This window comes from Carcharodon carcharias, chromosome 2, assembly GCF_017639515.1.
Source record: "Carcharodon carcharias isolate sCarCar2 chromosome 2, sCarCar2.pri, whole genome shotgun sequence".
Classification (NCBI taxonomy): domain Eukaryota; kingdom Metazoa; phylum Chordata; class Chondrichthyes; order Lamniformes; family Lamnidae; genus Carcharodon; species Carcharodon carcharias.
Genome location: NC_054468.1, coordinates 225,223,674 through 225,237,591, shown reverse-complemented (window position 1 = coordinate 225,237,591; position 13,918 = coordinate 225,223,674). Strand labels below are relative to the sequence as shown.

The window sequence follows — 13,918 nt, the reverse complement described above, 5'->3', positions numbered from 1 at the left end:
TTGTGTTACTTTGGGTCTTTTAAAATATGTGTTTTTACTGTTGCTTTAACTGAGGTATAACTGGGAGTCAGATTAATCAGGGGAGCTAGAAGTTATTTTGGGAGTAATTTTTAAATCCATGTATGTGCTTAAAATCATTTTAAAAAAATTAATAAAGGTTTAATTTAGTTTTTTAAGAAACCTATAAGACTTGGTGACCTACTTTTACTGAATTCAAAGCCCGCAGCTCAAAATAAGTACAAATTGTGAATAGTTGTTGCAGCTGCTTCAAGTGTCTCTGTGGGATTTGGGCAGCTGGGCATTTACCATCGGCCTGCCATAACCATTCAACACCCCACCTCCCTGCTCAGCTCAGCATTGTTGCTCCATATTAAAGCCTCCCCCTCTTTATCTAACCCCATCAAAATATCCTTTAAATCCTTTCTCCCTGTTTATCTTGCTTCCCCTGAATTTGAGTTAAACTATTCAACTCTTCCCTGTGATTACAAGCTTCGGATTTTAACCGCACCCTAGGAAAATAGCTTTCTCTAGAATTCCCCCTTGTTATTATTCCTCAAGGTGTTACCCTGCTTCTGTTTCCAGGCACTTACCCGCACCTCTGAAGGATGCTGTGGAGGTTTTGACATGGAAACGGTGTTACACAATGCCGGAAGTCAACTTGGCCCTAAGTAAGGTTCAGCTTGTAGGATACTCTCAGAAAATAGTAAGTATCTATTTCTCATTATTGTAATGACTAAACTTCCTGGGTGAGGGAAACAAAATGGTGAGAATGCAAAGTTGTCAAAAGTTGAAACCAAAGCTGGGGTAACATCCTGTCTAAAACCCTTCATCTCAGTATTTTGTTTTGATTTTTGATCGCCAGCATTTGTAGTTTGTCTTTTTTAGTTTCGTGTTTGTTCTCTTTTAGCTTTACTCCCTGAGTATCAGACTTTGCTGATCAAAACATCCTACCCAATTAGTAGCAAGATTTAGCAGGAAGATGGATTTATCCTCTCTTGCGATAGTTGACAAATAGAAACTTTTTTGTATGCAAAATGGTGACAGAATTGGGAGAGCCTCACTCCACAGAGCCACGTAGTTTCCAGAGCCGACGCTACATCATGACAGTTGACATTGCAAATGGCAAATGTTGAAAGAGAAGCATGACTCAATCATGACAACAGGTTACATTTATACAATTCCTTTAACTTAGTAAAACATCCCATAATAAGCAGATGTACACGCCTCTGGAAGTTCTTTTGATCATATATTGATCGATCTCCTACGATATTGCAGGTTGGAAGTCAAAACCAAGTATAATTGTCAATTGAAAAGGGAACTGTTGGACTCAAGTGCACCTATGTAATCCAGTCACCATTGTAAAGTCAGTTAAATGCTGTCCTTATTTCTACATATTTCCATCATAAATTAGGCTGCATTTGCTGTCAACGTTCCAGTGTCTTTTAGTGCAGGTGTTAGATTTACAGGAATTAATGGGAATTTTCCCATTTCTGCCTTATCACTGATAGAACAAAGTTTTCAAACCTGGAGTGGGCAAAGGGGCAGGGGGTGTGGGTGGTAGTGGGCAGGGGGTGGGGGGTTGGGGGGGGGGGGGGTGGGGGGGCAGTGAGGACCTTCAGCATTTAAAACTTTGCCATTGATACATTGAGATGTATTCAGTTAGATGATGAACATTCTGTCCCAATTACTCAGTACTAAATGTCCTGTGTGTAATCAAGACATTAACTGCTTTCCAACTGAGCACAGTGACATCTGCGCGCCCCAGTACGTATGTGCAGATGGCCATTTTGTATTGGCAGGAGACATAGTGCATAAATTCCCATGTCAACATTTATAATGCATGCTGCAAGTGTAAGCTTGTCACACTGCAGTTACATCATCCAACTAGTGATCATGCTTAAGCAGTTCCACTTTCAGGAAGGTGTAATTAGAGCGTGACCACTTTACAGTACAAGTGTGGATATAGGAGTTTATAATAGAAAAAGTTGACAGGAATTGCATGCATATGTAAAATTGCTATCTATGTGTGACGATATGTTTATTTCTGTATGAGACTGCCCAAATCATCTTTGTCTTGATTTTTTGAGTATGGCAAAAAAACTATTTCTATTGCTATTCAGAATAAGAATGAAGCAATAAGGGTTCATAGCTGGTCTCTGCATTTGGAGGGCTACAATTGACTTTGGCAACCCTACACTGTGGAAGGAGATGATCAGCCTGATTCTAGTTGCCAAATGAACATTGCTGGAAAGTGTGTGGGGGTGGATTTCAGATGAGGACACCTGTGACGATGGTAGAATAGCCTATCAGCATTCACTGTCTTGGTTCACAGAGTTACTAATCACTAATTTCAGGAAGTGGGGAGCAATGTGGGGAGGGAAACTGAGGAGTGGGATTAGATTGTGTTTTAAGGATTACTTTTTAAAATACCTTTATTTGAGTTCTGTTCTTTTCTATGGAATATCAGGAGCTCTTTGGTGCAGTACAGATCACTCCACTCAGCTCAGGCTACTGTCTGGGCAGTTCTAATTGGATCATTCAGTCGCACTACGAGAAAGTGGCCTATGTGTCTGGGTCCTCACTACTTACCACTCATCCACAGGTAACTATTTCCTCTTTCCTCATTCTCACCATTAGTAGCAATGCCCTGAAAAACACCAACATTTATGTAGCACTTTTAACACTGCAAAATGTCCCAAGGCGCTTAACAAAACATTTTTTGACACCAAGGAAATGAAGGCAATACTAGAATAGATGATCAAAAGCTTGGTCAAAGAAATAGGTTTTAAGAAGCACTTAAAAAAAAGGAAACAATAAGACAGATTAGCAAGCGGGAGAGGGGAAACTAGCCATTTATATTGTTATAAGTTTCGACTGTCAAACTCATGCAAGTTCTCAGTGTAGCCAGTTAAAGAAAGAAAATTTGATTTAAAAAATATATATGTTTCTCTTTTCAGCCCATGGAGCAAACCTCTCTGAAAAATAGCGACGTCCTCATCCTGACTGGGCTGACGCAGATCCCTACCGCTAATCCTGATGGCATGCTGGGAGAATTCTGCAGTAACCTAGGTAACACTGGGAAGGAAGTGCAGTAAGATGGGGACCTTCATCTTCCTCCATGCTGGGCTCAGGATACGTTATTTTGTGCCTATTCTGAGTGTGTTTTTTTTTAAGGCCTCAATGTTTGATGAGTACCTTGCCACCTTAAGATCAATATTTAAGTTCTAATATTTCTGCCTGCATAGCAGTCACCACACCTCAGCAACATAATTACATTGAATCTTACAGCACAGAAACAGGTCAGTCAGCTGATCTATTCTGGTGTTTGTGGTCCACATGAGTCTCTCTCACCCTGCCTTATCTAACTCCATCAATATATTCTTCTGTTCCTTTCTCCCTTATCTAGCTTCTCCTTAAAGGCACCTATGCTACTCACCTCAACCATTCCATGCATTTTCACTGCTCTCTGGGTAAAGAAGTTTCTCCTGAATTCCCTATTGGATTTATTAATGGCCATTTTTATTTATTGTTCAGGGGTTATTATTGATCCCCTAGTACTTGTCTCTCCTACAGTGGGAACATCATCTCTCCTCCTACCTTATCAAATCGCTTCATAACCTTAAAAAAATCCCAAGTGGCTTACGACTCAACTTTCCCTTCCTGACAGCAGAGACCCCACTTATAGAGAAGAGAATTCCTGATGTTGTATGTGAACGCCTCTTGAGTTATTTTGATATAATCGATTATGAATGCAATTATGAAAGTATTTTTGGCCGACATGTCACTGAAGAAGTGACTGAGGAATGATTTCAAGGGAGAAAAATGACTTGCAACACGGTAGCTTCAAGAACATCAGATAGTCTGACTGCTGGGGGAAAACAAGAATGGCATCCGAGTGCCTTTTCTACACAGTCTGTCCCAGTGAACCTGCCAGTGTCCAGTACAAAATTAAAAATCAACTGCAAGAAAACTCCCCAACAGACTGAAGTAAACAAAGTGATATTATAACGTTTACAAATTTGGACTGGATTGGTACACTGGGACCATCTCATCTCCAGTCCAAAGTGATGTCTCTTGATACGAGAGCAACAAATGGCAAATACTGGAAATCTGAAATAAAGACAGAAAATACTGGAAATACTCAGCAGCTTAGGCACTATCTGCGGAGAAAGAAACAAGAGTTAACGTTTCCAGGGGGTTCATGACTTTTCATCAGAACTGGGAGAATTTAGAAATGCGAGGAGAGCGGGGAAAAAGAACAAAAGGGAAGGTCAGTGATAGGGTGGAAGACAGGAGAGATTAAATGACAAAAGAGATAACATAAAGGCCCTGCATCGACCCGAAACGTTAACTCTGTTTCTCTCTCCACAGATGCTGCCAAACCTACTGAGTATTTCCAGCATTTTTTGTCTTGCTCTTTTTGATAGCTGTGTTGACACTACATGGGCTGAAGTTCCAAAGTCTCTGATGAGCAACGATCAGTGCAACATTCTTCACAAATTGGCCGTCAGAGCAGGCGAGTGTGTGAAGGAGACTGGTGTGAGATGCAAAAGTGTTGCACTGAATGTAGGATGTAGTGCAATTCCAAAACTGTTGCGAAGGCACCTTGTTGAGGCAAAAGAGGAGAATTCTTATTGCGCGCCTGGCTCTTATATCTAACTTGAGAGTTCTTGATATTGACTGAGTTTCCAAACCTGATGGACACAGGAAAGAAAAGCACTTGCACATATGAATAAAGGCCGCGCAAATAAAAAGTACATCCAAATAGCTTTGTCTATAACCCTCTAAATTCACTTCTCTAGCTTTCAAGATTGCTGGATACATATGGAGCTGAATTATCCAAGTTTGCTGTGTGATGGAAAATATCATTCCTATTGTAATACATTTATATGGATTTTTTTTTCTGCCCTTAGCTGTGACTGTCCGAAGTGGTGGAAATGTCCTTGTTCCGTGCTATCCCTCCGGAGTAATTTATGACTTGCTGGAATGTCTATATCAGTACATCGACTCAGCAGGGCTCTCCACTATCCCATTCTACTTCATCTCTCCTGTAGCCAACAGCTCACTGGAATTTTCCCAGATCTTTGCAGAGTGGTAAGTGTGTGACAATCATGCATTTAATGAACTGGGCACTCAAAAAAAAAGTGTCCATTTCATTCTTGATGTCACTGAGAGATAATTGTTGTGCAACTGTGTGGTTGGTTTTTAAGTTCAGGGTTATTTTTTTACTTACATTTGCTCCCTAGCCAACATCCTGTGCATGTTAGGCTAAAGGAGTAACATCTCGTCACTTTAATTTCCAGTTTTGTTTTTAAATGAATTCAAATTCAGAGATTGCCAAGGCAGAATTTGAACTCAATGTTTGCTGAATTATTGCCAGTCCAGTAAAACAACCACAAACACCACATGTTTGTGTGTATGAGGCTTAGTGCTTCAACCTGCCATTTACTTTAGGGACGTAAGAGCAGGAGTAGGCCATTCGGCCCCTCAAGCCTGCTCCACCATGCAGCTAGATCATGGCTGATCTACCTCAATTCCTGCACTATCCCTATACCCCTAGATATTTTTAATATGTAGCAATGTATCAACCTTTGTCTTGAACATACTCAATGACTGAGCTTCCAGAGCCTCTGGAGTAGAGAATTCCAAAGATTCACCAAACCCTGTGTGGAGAAATTCCTCCTCATCTCAGCCCTAAATGCCCTATCTCTTATTTTGAGACACCCTACCCTGGTTCTAGACCTCCTACTCCCTGCCCAACCAAGGGAAACATCCTTGCTACACCTATCCTGTCAAGCCCTGTAAGAATTTTGTATGCTTCAATGACATCATCTGTCATTCTTCTAAACTCTAGAGAATATAGGCCCAAACTCCTCAGTCTCTCCTTGTAGGACAATCCCGCCATCCCAGGGATCAGTCTGTTGAATCGTCGTTGCACTGCCTCCAGGGCAAGTATATCCTTCCTTAGGTAAGGAGACTAAAACTGTACATAATACTCCAGGTGCGGTCTCACCAAGGCTCAATACAGCTGCAACAAGACCTGCTTACTGTTTGGTGAAATTTTCTAGTTATGACAAACTCTGAACTCTTAATTGTTTTCCTTTTTTTCTCCCCCGCCCACTCCCACTTAAGGCTTTGTCACAATAAACAGTCAAAGGTCTACCTTCCAGAGCCACCATTCCCACACGCAGAGGTAAGGAAACAACCGGAAGAACTTTGAGGAGTCTTATCATTTAGTACTAATTTTTAATAAGTATAGAATTGCAGGGCACAGTGACTAGCTTTAGGATCTATATTTCTGTAGTATTGTATTTCTGCATGTGATCAACATGATGGAAAAGCAGTCCACTTCTTGGCTATATTTACCTGTGAAAACTGCCTTTGATGCCACTTTGAATGTATTTATTTAGATAAGAAAGAAGCAGCTTGTTAATCAATCTGGGCTGGGGTGAATGTTCAAATATGTGCTCCTGGGGCAAAGTAACTATTAAAATCACCTAGTGACCATAGGAACATAGGACTTCGGAGCAGGAATAGGCCATGCAGCCCTTCGAGCCTGCTCCGTCATTCAATAAGATCATGGCTGATCTGGTTGTGACTCACCTCCACTTTGCCATCTCTCCCCCACCCCCATAATCCTTGACTCCCTTGTCCATCAAAAATCTGTCTAACTCTGCCTTGAATAAATAAAGATTCAGAATGCAATGGTCCAAGGATCGCAACGTGTTGCAGTAAGTTGGGCTGTAATGATTTTTCCCCAGAAAATACAAGGATATAACTGCCCCTCGCATGCTTCCCACCCTGATAACCACTTGTTTGTGGGCAAGTGCCCATCAGTAGACATACCAAGCACTTTCCAATCAGAGGGGGAGCAATGGAGAATTTCTAGGCTGTTGTCTTGCGTGGAACTTGGGAGTAAATCAACTGCACATTCTCGAGGTCAGGATGGGGAGTGGAGGAGACTGTGTTTATTGTGCTGAAACCACCGAGCATCTTGCAATTGGTTGTTAGTCGTGTTCCTCACTTTCTCCTGTCCTATTTCATTTTTGTTTCCAGCTAATTTTGACCAATAAATTGAAGCACTATCCCAGTATCCATGGGGAATTCAGCAATGACTTCAAGCAGCCGTGCGTAGTATTCACAGGCCACCCATCCCTGCGATATGGCGACGTTGTCCACTTTCTGGAGCTGTGGGGTAAATCCAGCCTCAACACCATCATTTTCACAGGTAACTGAACCATTCTTAGTTGAAAAAGGAAGGAAAGATAAATGGTGCAATGTTGGGAGACAGGTTGCAAGTGGGTGCATCATCCATCTTTCCAATGAGATGTTAAACTAAGGCCTTGTCTGACCTCTCAGGTAGATGTAAATAATCTTGTGCAAAAATGTAGAACAGCTCCATTTTCCATCACTGGAAAATCATTTACCTTTCTGAGTGTGAGCCGATCTGCCTTTTAAATTTAAAGCCATCTTAATCTAATACATCTGCTTTTCTTTCTAGAACCAGATTTCTCCTACCTAGATGCTTTGGCACCATACCAGCCACTGGCTATGAAATGCGTTTACTGTCCAATTGACACTCGATTAAACTTCATTCAAGTTTCAAAGTTATTGAAGGAGGTTCAGGTATGAGAGGTGATGGGGAGGGGTAATCCTGTTGTGGATGTCTGTTTGGTCAGGAGTCAGCAGAAAACTTTAGATAATGAGGGTGGTATTCCCAGCTAAATGTGTTGACTTTGTATTGTTGCCATTAAATTTAGATTTCAGATTGATGTTTTACAAATCCATATGTGATGCGGCATTCAAAGCCAAAGATATTGGGCGCTGTTCACTTTTGTAACTTAAAGAGTTTGGAATGTTGCCTGATGAATTGTCAATTGCAGGATTTCTATCACTTTACAAGACACATGCAGGCAAAGAAAGCCATTCAGCCCTTCCTTGCTTATCCAATTGCTTTTTTTTATGTCTGCAGCAACCCCACGTGATGTTAGTCCATCACGTTAACACGCTCTTTGCAAAAGCGACAATAGCATATTGAGTGAAGTGCAGATGCAGTTCTGTGGTTTTGAAACCATTGAAGTTGAGGCAAGAACAGAAACAGAAATACCTGGAAAAACTCAGCAGGTTTGGCAGCATCGGCGGAGGAGAGCATCTTCTCCGCCGATGCTGCCAGACCTGCTGAGTTTTTCCAGGTATTTCTGTTTCTGTTTTTGTTTTGGATTTCCAGCATCTGCAGTTTTTTGCTTTTATCTCTATGAAGATGAGGCAAGAGTTGTTTGATTTTGATTTGCCTACCTAGGGAAGTTGCAACTCTGTGGTGTTTTCTCTTGTTGAAGTTTGTGGAAGTGTGAAGATCAACCAGCTCCAGGAGAGACAAGATGGCTTGTTTTCCTGCCCTCTCACACCTAGATTATCAGTGGACGTCAGGATGTGAGAATGATCTGTGGAATGTTTTTTACTTTTTCATCACCCCCCCCCACCATCCCCACTCTCCACTCTCCCCACCCAACCAACTCTCCCCCGTTTTGTTTTTCCAGCCACTGCATGTTGTGTGTCCAGAGCAATATACCCAACCTCCACCTGCCCAGTCTCACCGCACAGATCTGATGATTGACTGCCAGCCCCCACCAATGGCCTATCGGAGGGCTGAAGTACTGACCCTGCCCTTCAAACGGCGTTATGAGAAGATTGAGCTCATGCCTGATGTAAGTGCGTGGTGGTTTTTTTTAATCTATTGGTGGTGTGATGCATTTTTTAAAGTATATTTGTTTTATTCTTTCCTTTCCTTCCCCCTCGTACTCAATCTCCTTAACTTGCACCATTCCACGTGCAAGGATGAGCCTGAACTCCTTCAAGTGTATGTTGAAGACTGATTCCAGCCATGACTTGAGACATTCACTAGGACAGAATGGCTGAGATCAGAATACTTAATATGCGGCGTTGGAGACAGGAACTGTGTGGGGAGAGAAAAGCCAACATATTGCCAATTCAAACTGGTGACAGCCTGCTGTTTCAAAGAGCATGCTGGCAAATGCAATGATACTTTGTGTAGAATGGATTGTGTAGAATGGTTCCACCAATGCTGGGTTATCATACGTTGGAATGTGTTTTAACCGTTCTTTAACTTTCAAGTTTTGCGCGCATGTAAAAAGAAAGTGCAGCACCTTTTCTGTCAGAGGTGTCGTCCTTCGGTGGGCCATTAAACTGAGCCCCGTCTGCCCCATAAAAGATCCCGTAGCATTATTTTGAAGAAGGAGAGTTTTCCCAGCTGTCCTGACCAATATTTATCCCCCAACCAACACCACTAAAATAGATGACCTGGTAATTATCAGATTACTTTTTGTGGGAGTTTGTTATGCACAAATTGGCTGCCATGTTACCATTGCAACAGTGACTACGCTTCTTAAAACAAACCATGTTGTTGGTTGTAAAGCACTTGGAGACTTATGGTGTTTATGAAGGGTGCTATGTGAATCCATGATTTTTCTTTCTTTCTTCCTCTCTTTTAATTCCCCTTATATGTTACTGTTTTACAGCTCGCGGAATCCCTCGTGCCTTCTGAAATCAAACCTGGCATCTCTATGGCAACTGTGTCTGCAGTACTACAGACCAAAGACAATAAGCACGTACTGCAGGTCAGTCATATAGAGGGAAGTTGCAGTCGTCAAGTGAAGAATTGCATTTATTTTCTCAATTCCACCAGATTTAGTTAAATAAATGGTGCCAGCAGGGAAACATAAGAGAGCACTATAGGATAGCATGCCATCTCTTTTACCTCTCTTACTCTTCCTCTGCCCAGCACCCCTACCAAGCCAGAAACACCAAGCATGGGTAACTGCTTTTTACTGCTGCCCATGTGCACTTTCTGAAGCTGGTACATGGGTGGATGTAAAAGATCCTAAGACATTACTTCAAAGAAGAGCAGGGAGTTCACCAAATGTCATAATTGATATTTTCAACCAGTGTTATTAAAACAGATAATTTGTCTGCTCAGCTCATTACTGTTTGTAGGAGCTTGCTGTGCACAAATTGGCCTCTGTGCTTCCCTACATTACAACTCCAATTCCAAAGAAATTCATTGACTGTAGTTGCTTTGGGATGTCCTAAAGTTGTAAAAATGCAAAGTTCGTTCATTTGTTGTTTGTTTCTTTCCCTCCCTGTCTCACTTATTTCCATTAATTAGCATGCTTCATTGCTGAATTATCAATTGGAATAATACAGATGCACCTACTGTAATTATTGAAATAGCCAATACTGCCAGGGATTGTCATCTGAAGTCAATTTGATTTGGAAATGAAGCTGCTTATCTTTTGTGGCTGATTTCTTACTTTAGGAGATTGAGTAATTTGAATAGAATTCATCATTTTACACCGTCCGTTAAGGTAGTCTTATTAAATACATTGTAATATTCCTATCTACTCTCTTACAGTCACTCCCAAAGTCAATGCAGCAGCAAACTGGCAAGAAGAGGAAGCGGGTAACTGACGATTCTCCTGAGTTCAAACCTCCTAAGCCACTGCTGTGTGGTTCGATCACCATCGAACAATTTGTACAGAGCCTGGAGAAGGTAAATATCTACAGTGACCTCTGAAACAATACTGGCCTCCTGTACTTTCCCGATTCCGTTGCTCAATCATTGGTGTCCGTGCCTTCAGCTGCCAAGGTCCTAAACTCTGGTATTCCTCTTTATGCCTTTCCAGCTCCACTCTCCTCCTTTAAATCATTGCTTAAAACTTACCTCAAGCTTTTAATTACTTGTTCTAATATCTGCTCATGCGGCTCAGAGAAAAACCCAGCAGGTCTGGCAGCATCCGTGGAGAGAGAAACAGAGTTAGCATTTCAAGTCCAATATGACTCTTCTTTGGAAGTTGTTGTTGATGAACTTCTTAGAGGCATGGAATATACCAAAGTTGTAACTGTAAAGCTGAGGCTTGATGATAATAGTACCTTCACCATGCTCCTCCGTGATCCTAACTGTAGTGAGGCCATTCTCCTTTCTCCATGTTTAAGGTAAAACCCCTTCCCTCCCCCAGTTCCACACATATGCTGCACATTAATGAAGAAGGTAATTCTTCAGGTTAAAACTTCCTCCAAATGTCACCGTAATATGTCTAAGTACTTCACAAATATCTCCAACCTTTCAACGATCTGATTTGTGTCTGTGTATGGTGGAGACCCTCAAATATATAGGATTCACCAGGGTCAGGGGCGGTGTGAGGTGGTGGAAGAAGTGAAGATTGGCTGCCCCCTATAATTTTCCAGAGCCTGAGCAGACTGACTGGCTGAAGGAGCCCCATTGCTATCTCGGTCACCATGTTCCAATGTTTGGTCATGGGTGTTTTCCAGGTTCTGTAGTGAATACAGTTTTTTGGAAGTAATTCTTTTTCTCATCATTTCTTTTGTCCTGCCTGTGACCAATCTTAATAATTTGTGAGTACCAACGAGTAGTTTGATCCTGAGGGAGGAAGCTCAGTGACGATCAGGGAACTTGATCCCTATTTCCCCACTCCTGTGACACAAAACATTGATATTCCCAAAAGAATAAGCCATACGACCACTTGTGTTTTTCTTTTTTAAATAGCATTCTAGTTGAAGAGCAGCTGGATACACGCTTCTCAGCTCTCTGTTAATTGTTCCCTCATTTCCCTGCAGCATGGCATCACAGATGTGAAGGTTGAGGACACGCCAGAGGGACACATTGTCCACCTTCAGTCTGAAGACACGCTGGTTCAAATCGAAGAAGATTCCACACACATTATCTGCGACAACAATGAGCCACTTCGCACCAAACTCCGAGACTTAGTCCTCAAGTTCCTGCAAAAGCTGTGAGAGGTTCTGACCTGTTGTGAATGACTTTAGTTGGTTTCTGGATTTGGGTCTCGCTGACCAGAGCACAATATTAGTGGTCATTAGAGGGTACTGTGCACTGTTACTGGAACAGGAGTAGGTCATTCGACCCATCAGACGTGTTTCACCATTCATTTAGATCATGGGTGTTCTGTTTCTTAACTTTATCTTGTTTACGTAACCTGTGAGACCCTCGCCCACAAAAAATCTGTCGATCTCAGTTTTGAAATTTTCAATTTACTCTCCAATTTCAACAACTGTTTGAGAGCATTCCAGATTTTCACTTCTCTTAGTGAAAAGATGCTTTCTGACATCACCCCTGAACGACCTAGCTCTAATTTTAATGTAATGCAACCTTTGTTCTGGACTCCCCCACCACAGAGAGTTTCTCTGTGTGTGTGTGTGTGTGTGTGTGTGTGTGTGTGTGTGTGTGTGTGTGTGTGTGTGTGTGTCTCTCTCTCTCTTTCTACCCTACTGAAACAATTACTCTCTTTAACTACCAGTTCAAAGGCAGGCATAAACAGGTGATATAACAACAAGTGTGAAGTTTGAGAGGTTTAAAACTTTCACCTTAACCTCAAGGGTGATTATTATCTACTCTCCGATGTACATACAGAGTTTTAAGTTTTGCAGATGGAAGGGGGGAGTTAATCAGTTGATGACACCATGCCGATGTCAGCCGTGACTGAGTTGATAGTGCTCTTGCCTCTGAGTCAGAAAGTTGTGGGGTTAAGTCCCACTCCAAAGACTTCAGCACAAAAGTGTAGGTTGACACTCCAGTGCTGTACTGAGGGAGTGCTGAACTAAAAAAAGTGCCATCTTTTTGATGAGCCATTTTAGGTGGACATAAAAGATCCAAGGGCACTATTTAGAAGAGGAACCGGGGAGTTCTCCCTGCTGATGTGATCCATATTTATCCCTCAAAACCAGTAAAATAGATTATTTGGCCATTATTACATTACTCTTTGTGGGAGTTTGCTGTGTTCAAATAGGCTGCCAAGTGTCCAACAGTAACTATACTTCAAAAGTACTTAATTGGCTAAAAACTGCTTTGGGATGTCATTTGGTTGTGAAGGTCCTATATAAATGCACATTTTTCTATGACACTGAACTTCAAGTTCTTGATGTGTGATAAATACACCGATCATGATGCCTTCACTGCAGGCTTGATGAAAATGGCTGCCAGTTGATCTTTCAGGCAACGTTCTTTGCGATTTATATTTTATAAAACGATGACTAGAAATCATTTGGTGAAAGATCGTGTCTTTCTGCTCCCCACGGTGTTATCCACATAACATCCAATAGAAAACATGGGCATTCTAGCAGCATATACAGTGCAAAAACCTGGTGTAGCAATGGTATTTTCATAGCTGCTGCTCATGGTCTTAAAGTGCCTCACACAATGGATCGGTCATTGACTGTTAGTGTGCATTGCAGCTATTAGCCTAGTAGGCTTTGACACAAGTGTAATTAGCAGGCTTTCTTTGATCATTTCTACATTTTTTTAATAGTTTATTGTTTTTTGGGATTGTTATTTTGTTTCAAGTGTACAAATGGTTTTTTTTTAATGAGAATGTATATTTGTAACACCAGTATCAGAAAAGAAAATTAGGGAGGAAATGCTAGAATAAAATTCACTTTGAGAGATGATGACTAAGAAAGAACCTTTACAGTGGTTTATAACATGCTCAAGATAGAAAATGTTAATCCAGAGCACTGCTTTAAGTTAAACAGCAATTGCTAGAACTGGTAAAGCCAGAAACCATTTCTTCAAACAGAAAGTGACAATGCCTTGAATGGGTAGGATAGTGATAGTGAAAGTGAAAACTCTGGGACCATCCTTTACTCTGTACTAAACCTTTACAAATCACCAGTTAGGTCCGCTCTGAAGTATCTTGTTCAGTTCTGGGCACCACATTGTTTAGAGATGGTGTCAAAGCCTTGGAGAGAGTGCAGAGGAGGTTTACTAGGATGGTGTAAGGGATGGAGGGACTCTAATTTTGACAAGAGGCTTGAAAAGCTGGGATTATTGAGCATTTTATAAGTGTGCTTTATTTATCATTCATCACCG

The 13,918-nt window shown here is 41.5% G+C and overlaps 1 protein-coding gene across 1 annotated transcript in view; it reads left to right on the top strand.

Annotated features, from left to right (window-relative positions):
• ints9 (integrator complex subunit 9) overlaps positions 1 to 12,259 on the top strand; it is a 46,167-nt gene extending 33,908 nt beyond the window's left edge. The window contains exons 7-17 of the mRNA XM_041181668.1: positions 583 to 703; positions 2,468 to 2,602; positions 2,958 to 3,069; positions 4,914 to 5,094; positions 6,133 to 6,193; positions 7,057 to 7,228; positions 7,502 to 7,626; positions 8,538 to 8,705; positions 9,537 to 9,635; positions 10,430 to 10,567; positions 11,653 to 12,259. Coding sequence (XP_041037602.1) covers positions 583 to 703; positions 2,468 to 2,602; positions 2,958 to 3,069; positions 4,914 to 5,094; positions 6,133 to 6,193; positions 7,057 to 7,228; positions 7,502 to 7,626; positions 8,538 to 8,705; positions 9,537 to 9,635; positions 10,430 to 10,567; positions 11,653 to 11,829 — 1,489 coding nt within the window. The 3' untranslated portion in view covers positions 11,830 to 12,259. The remainder of the gene's footprint in view (positions 1 to 582; positions 704 to 2,467; positions 2,603 to 2,957; positions 3,070 to 4,913; positions 5,095 to 6,132; positions 6,194 to 7,056; positions 7,229 to 7,501; positions 7,627 to 8,537; positions 8,706 to 9,536; positions 9,636 to 10,429; positions 10,568 to 11,652) is intronic.
• Positions 12,260 to 13,918: the final 1,659 nt, after the last annotated feature.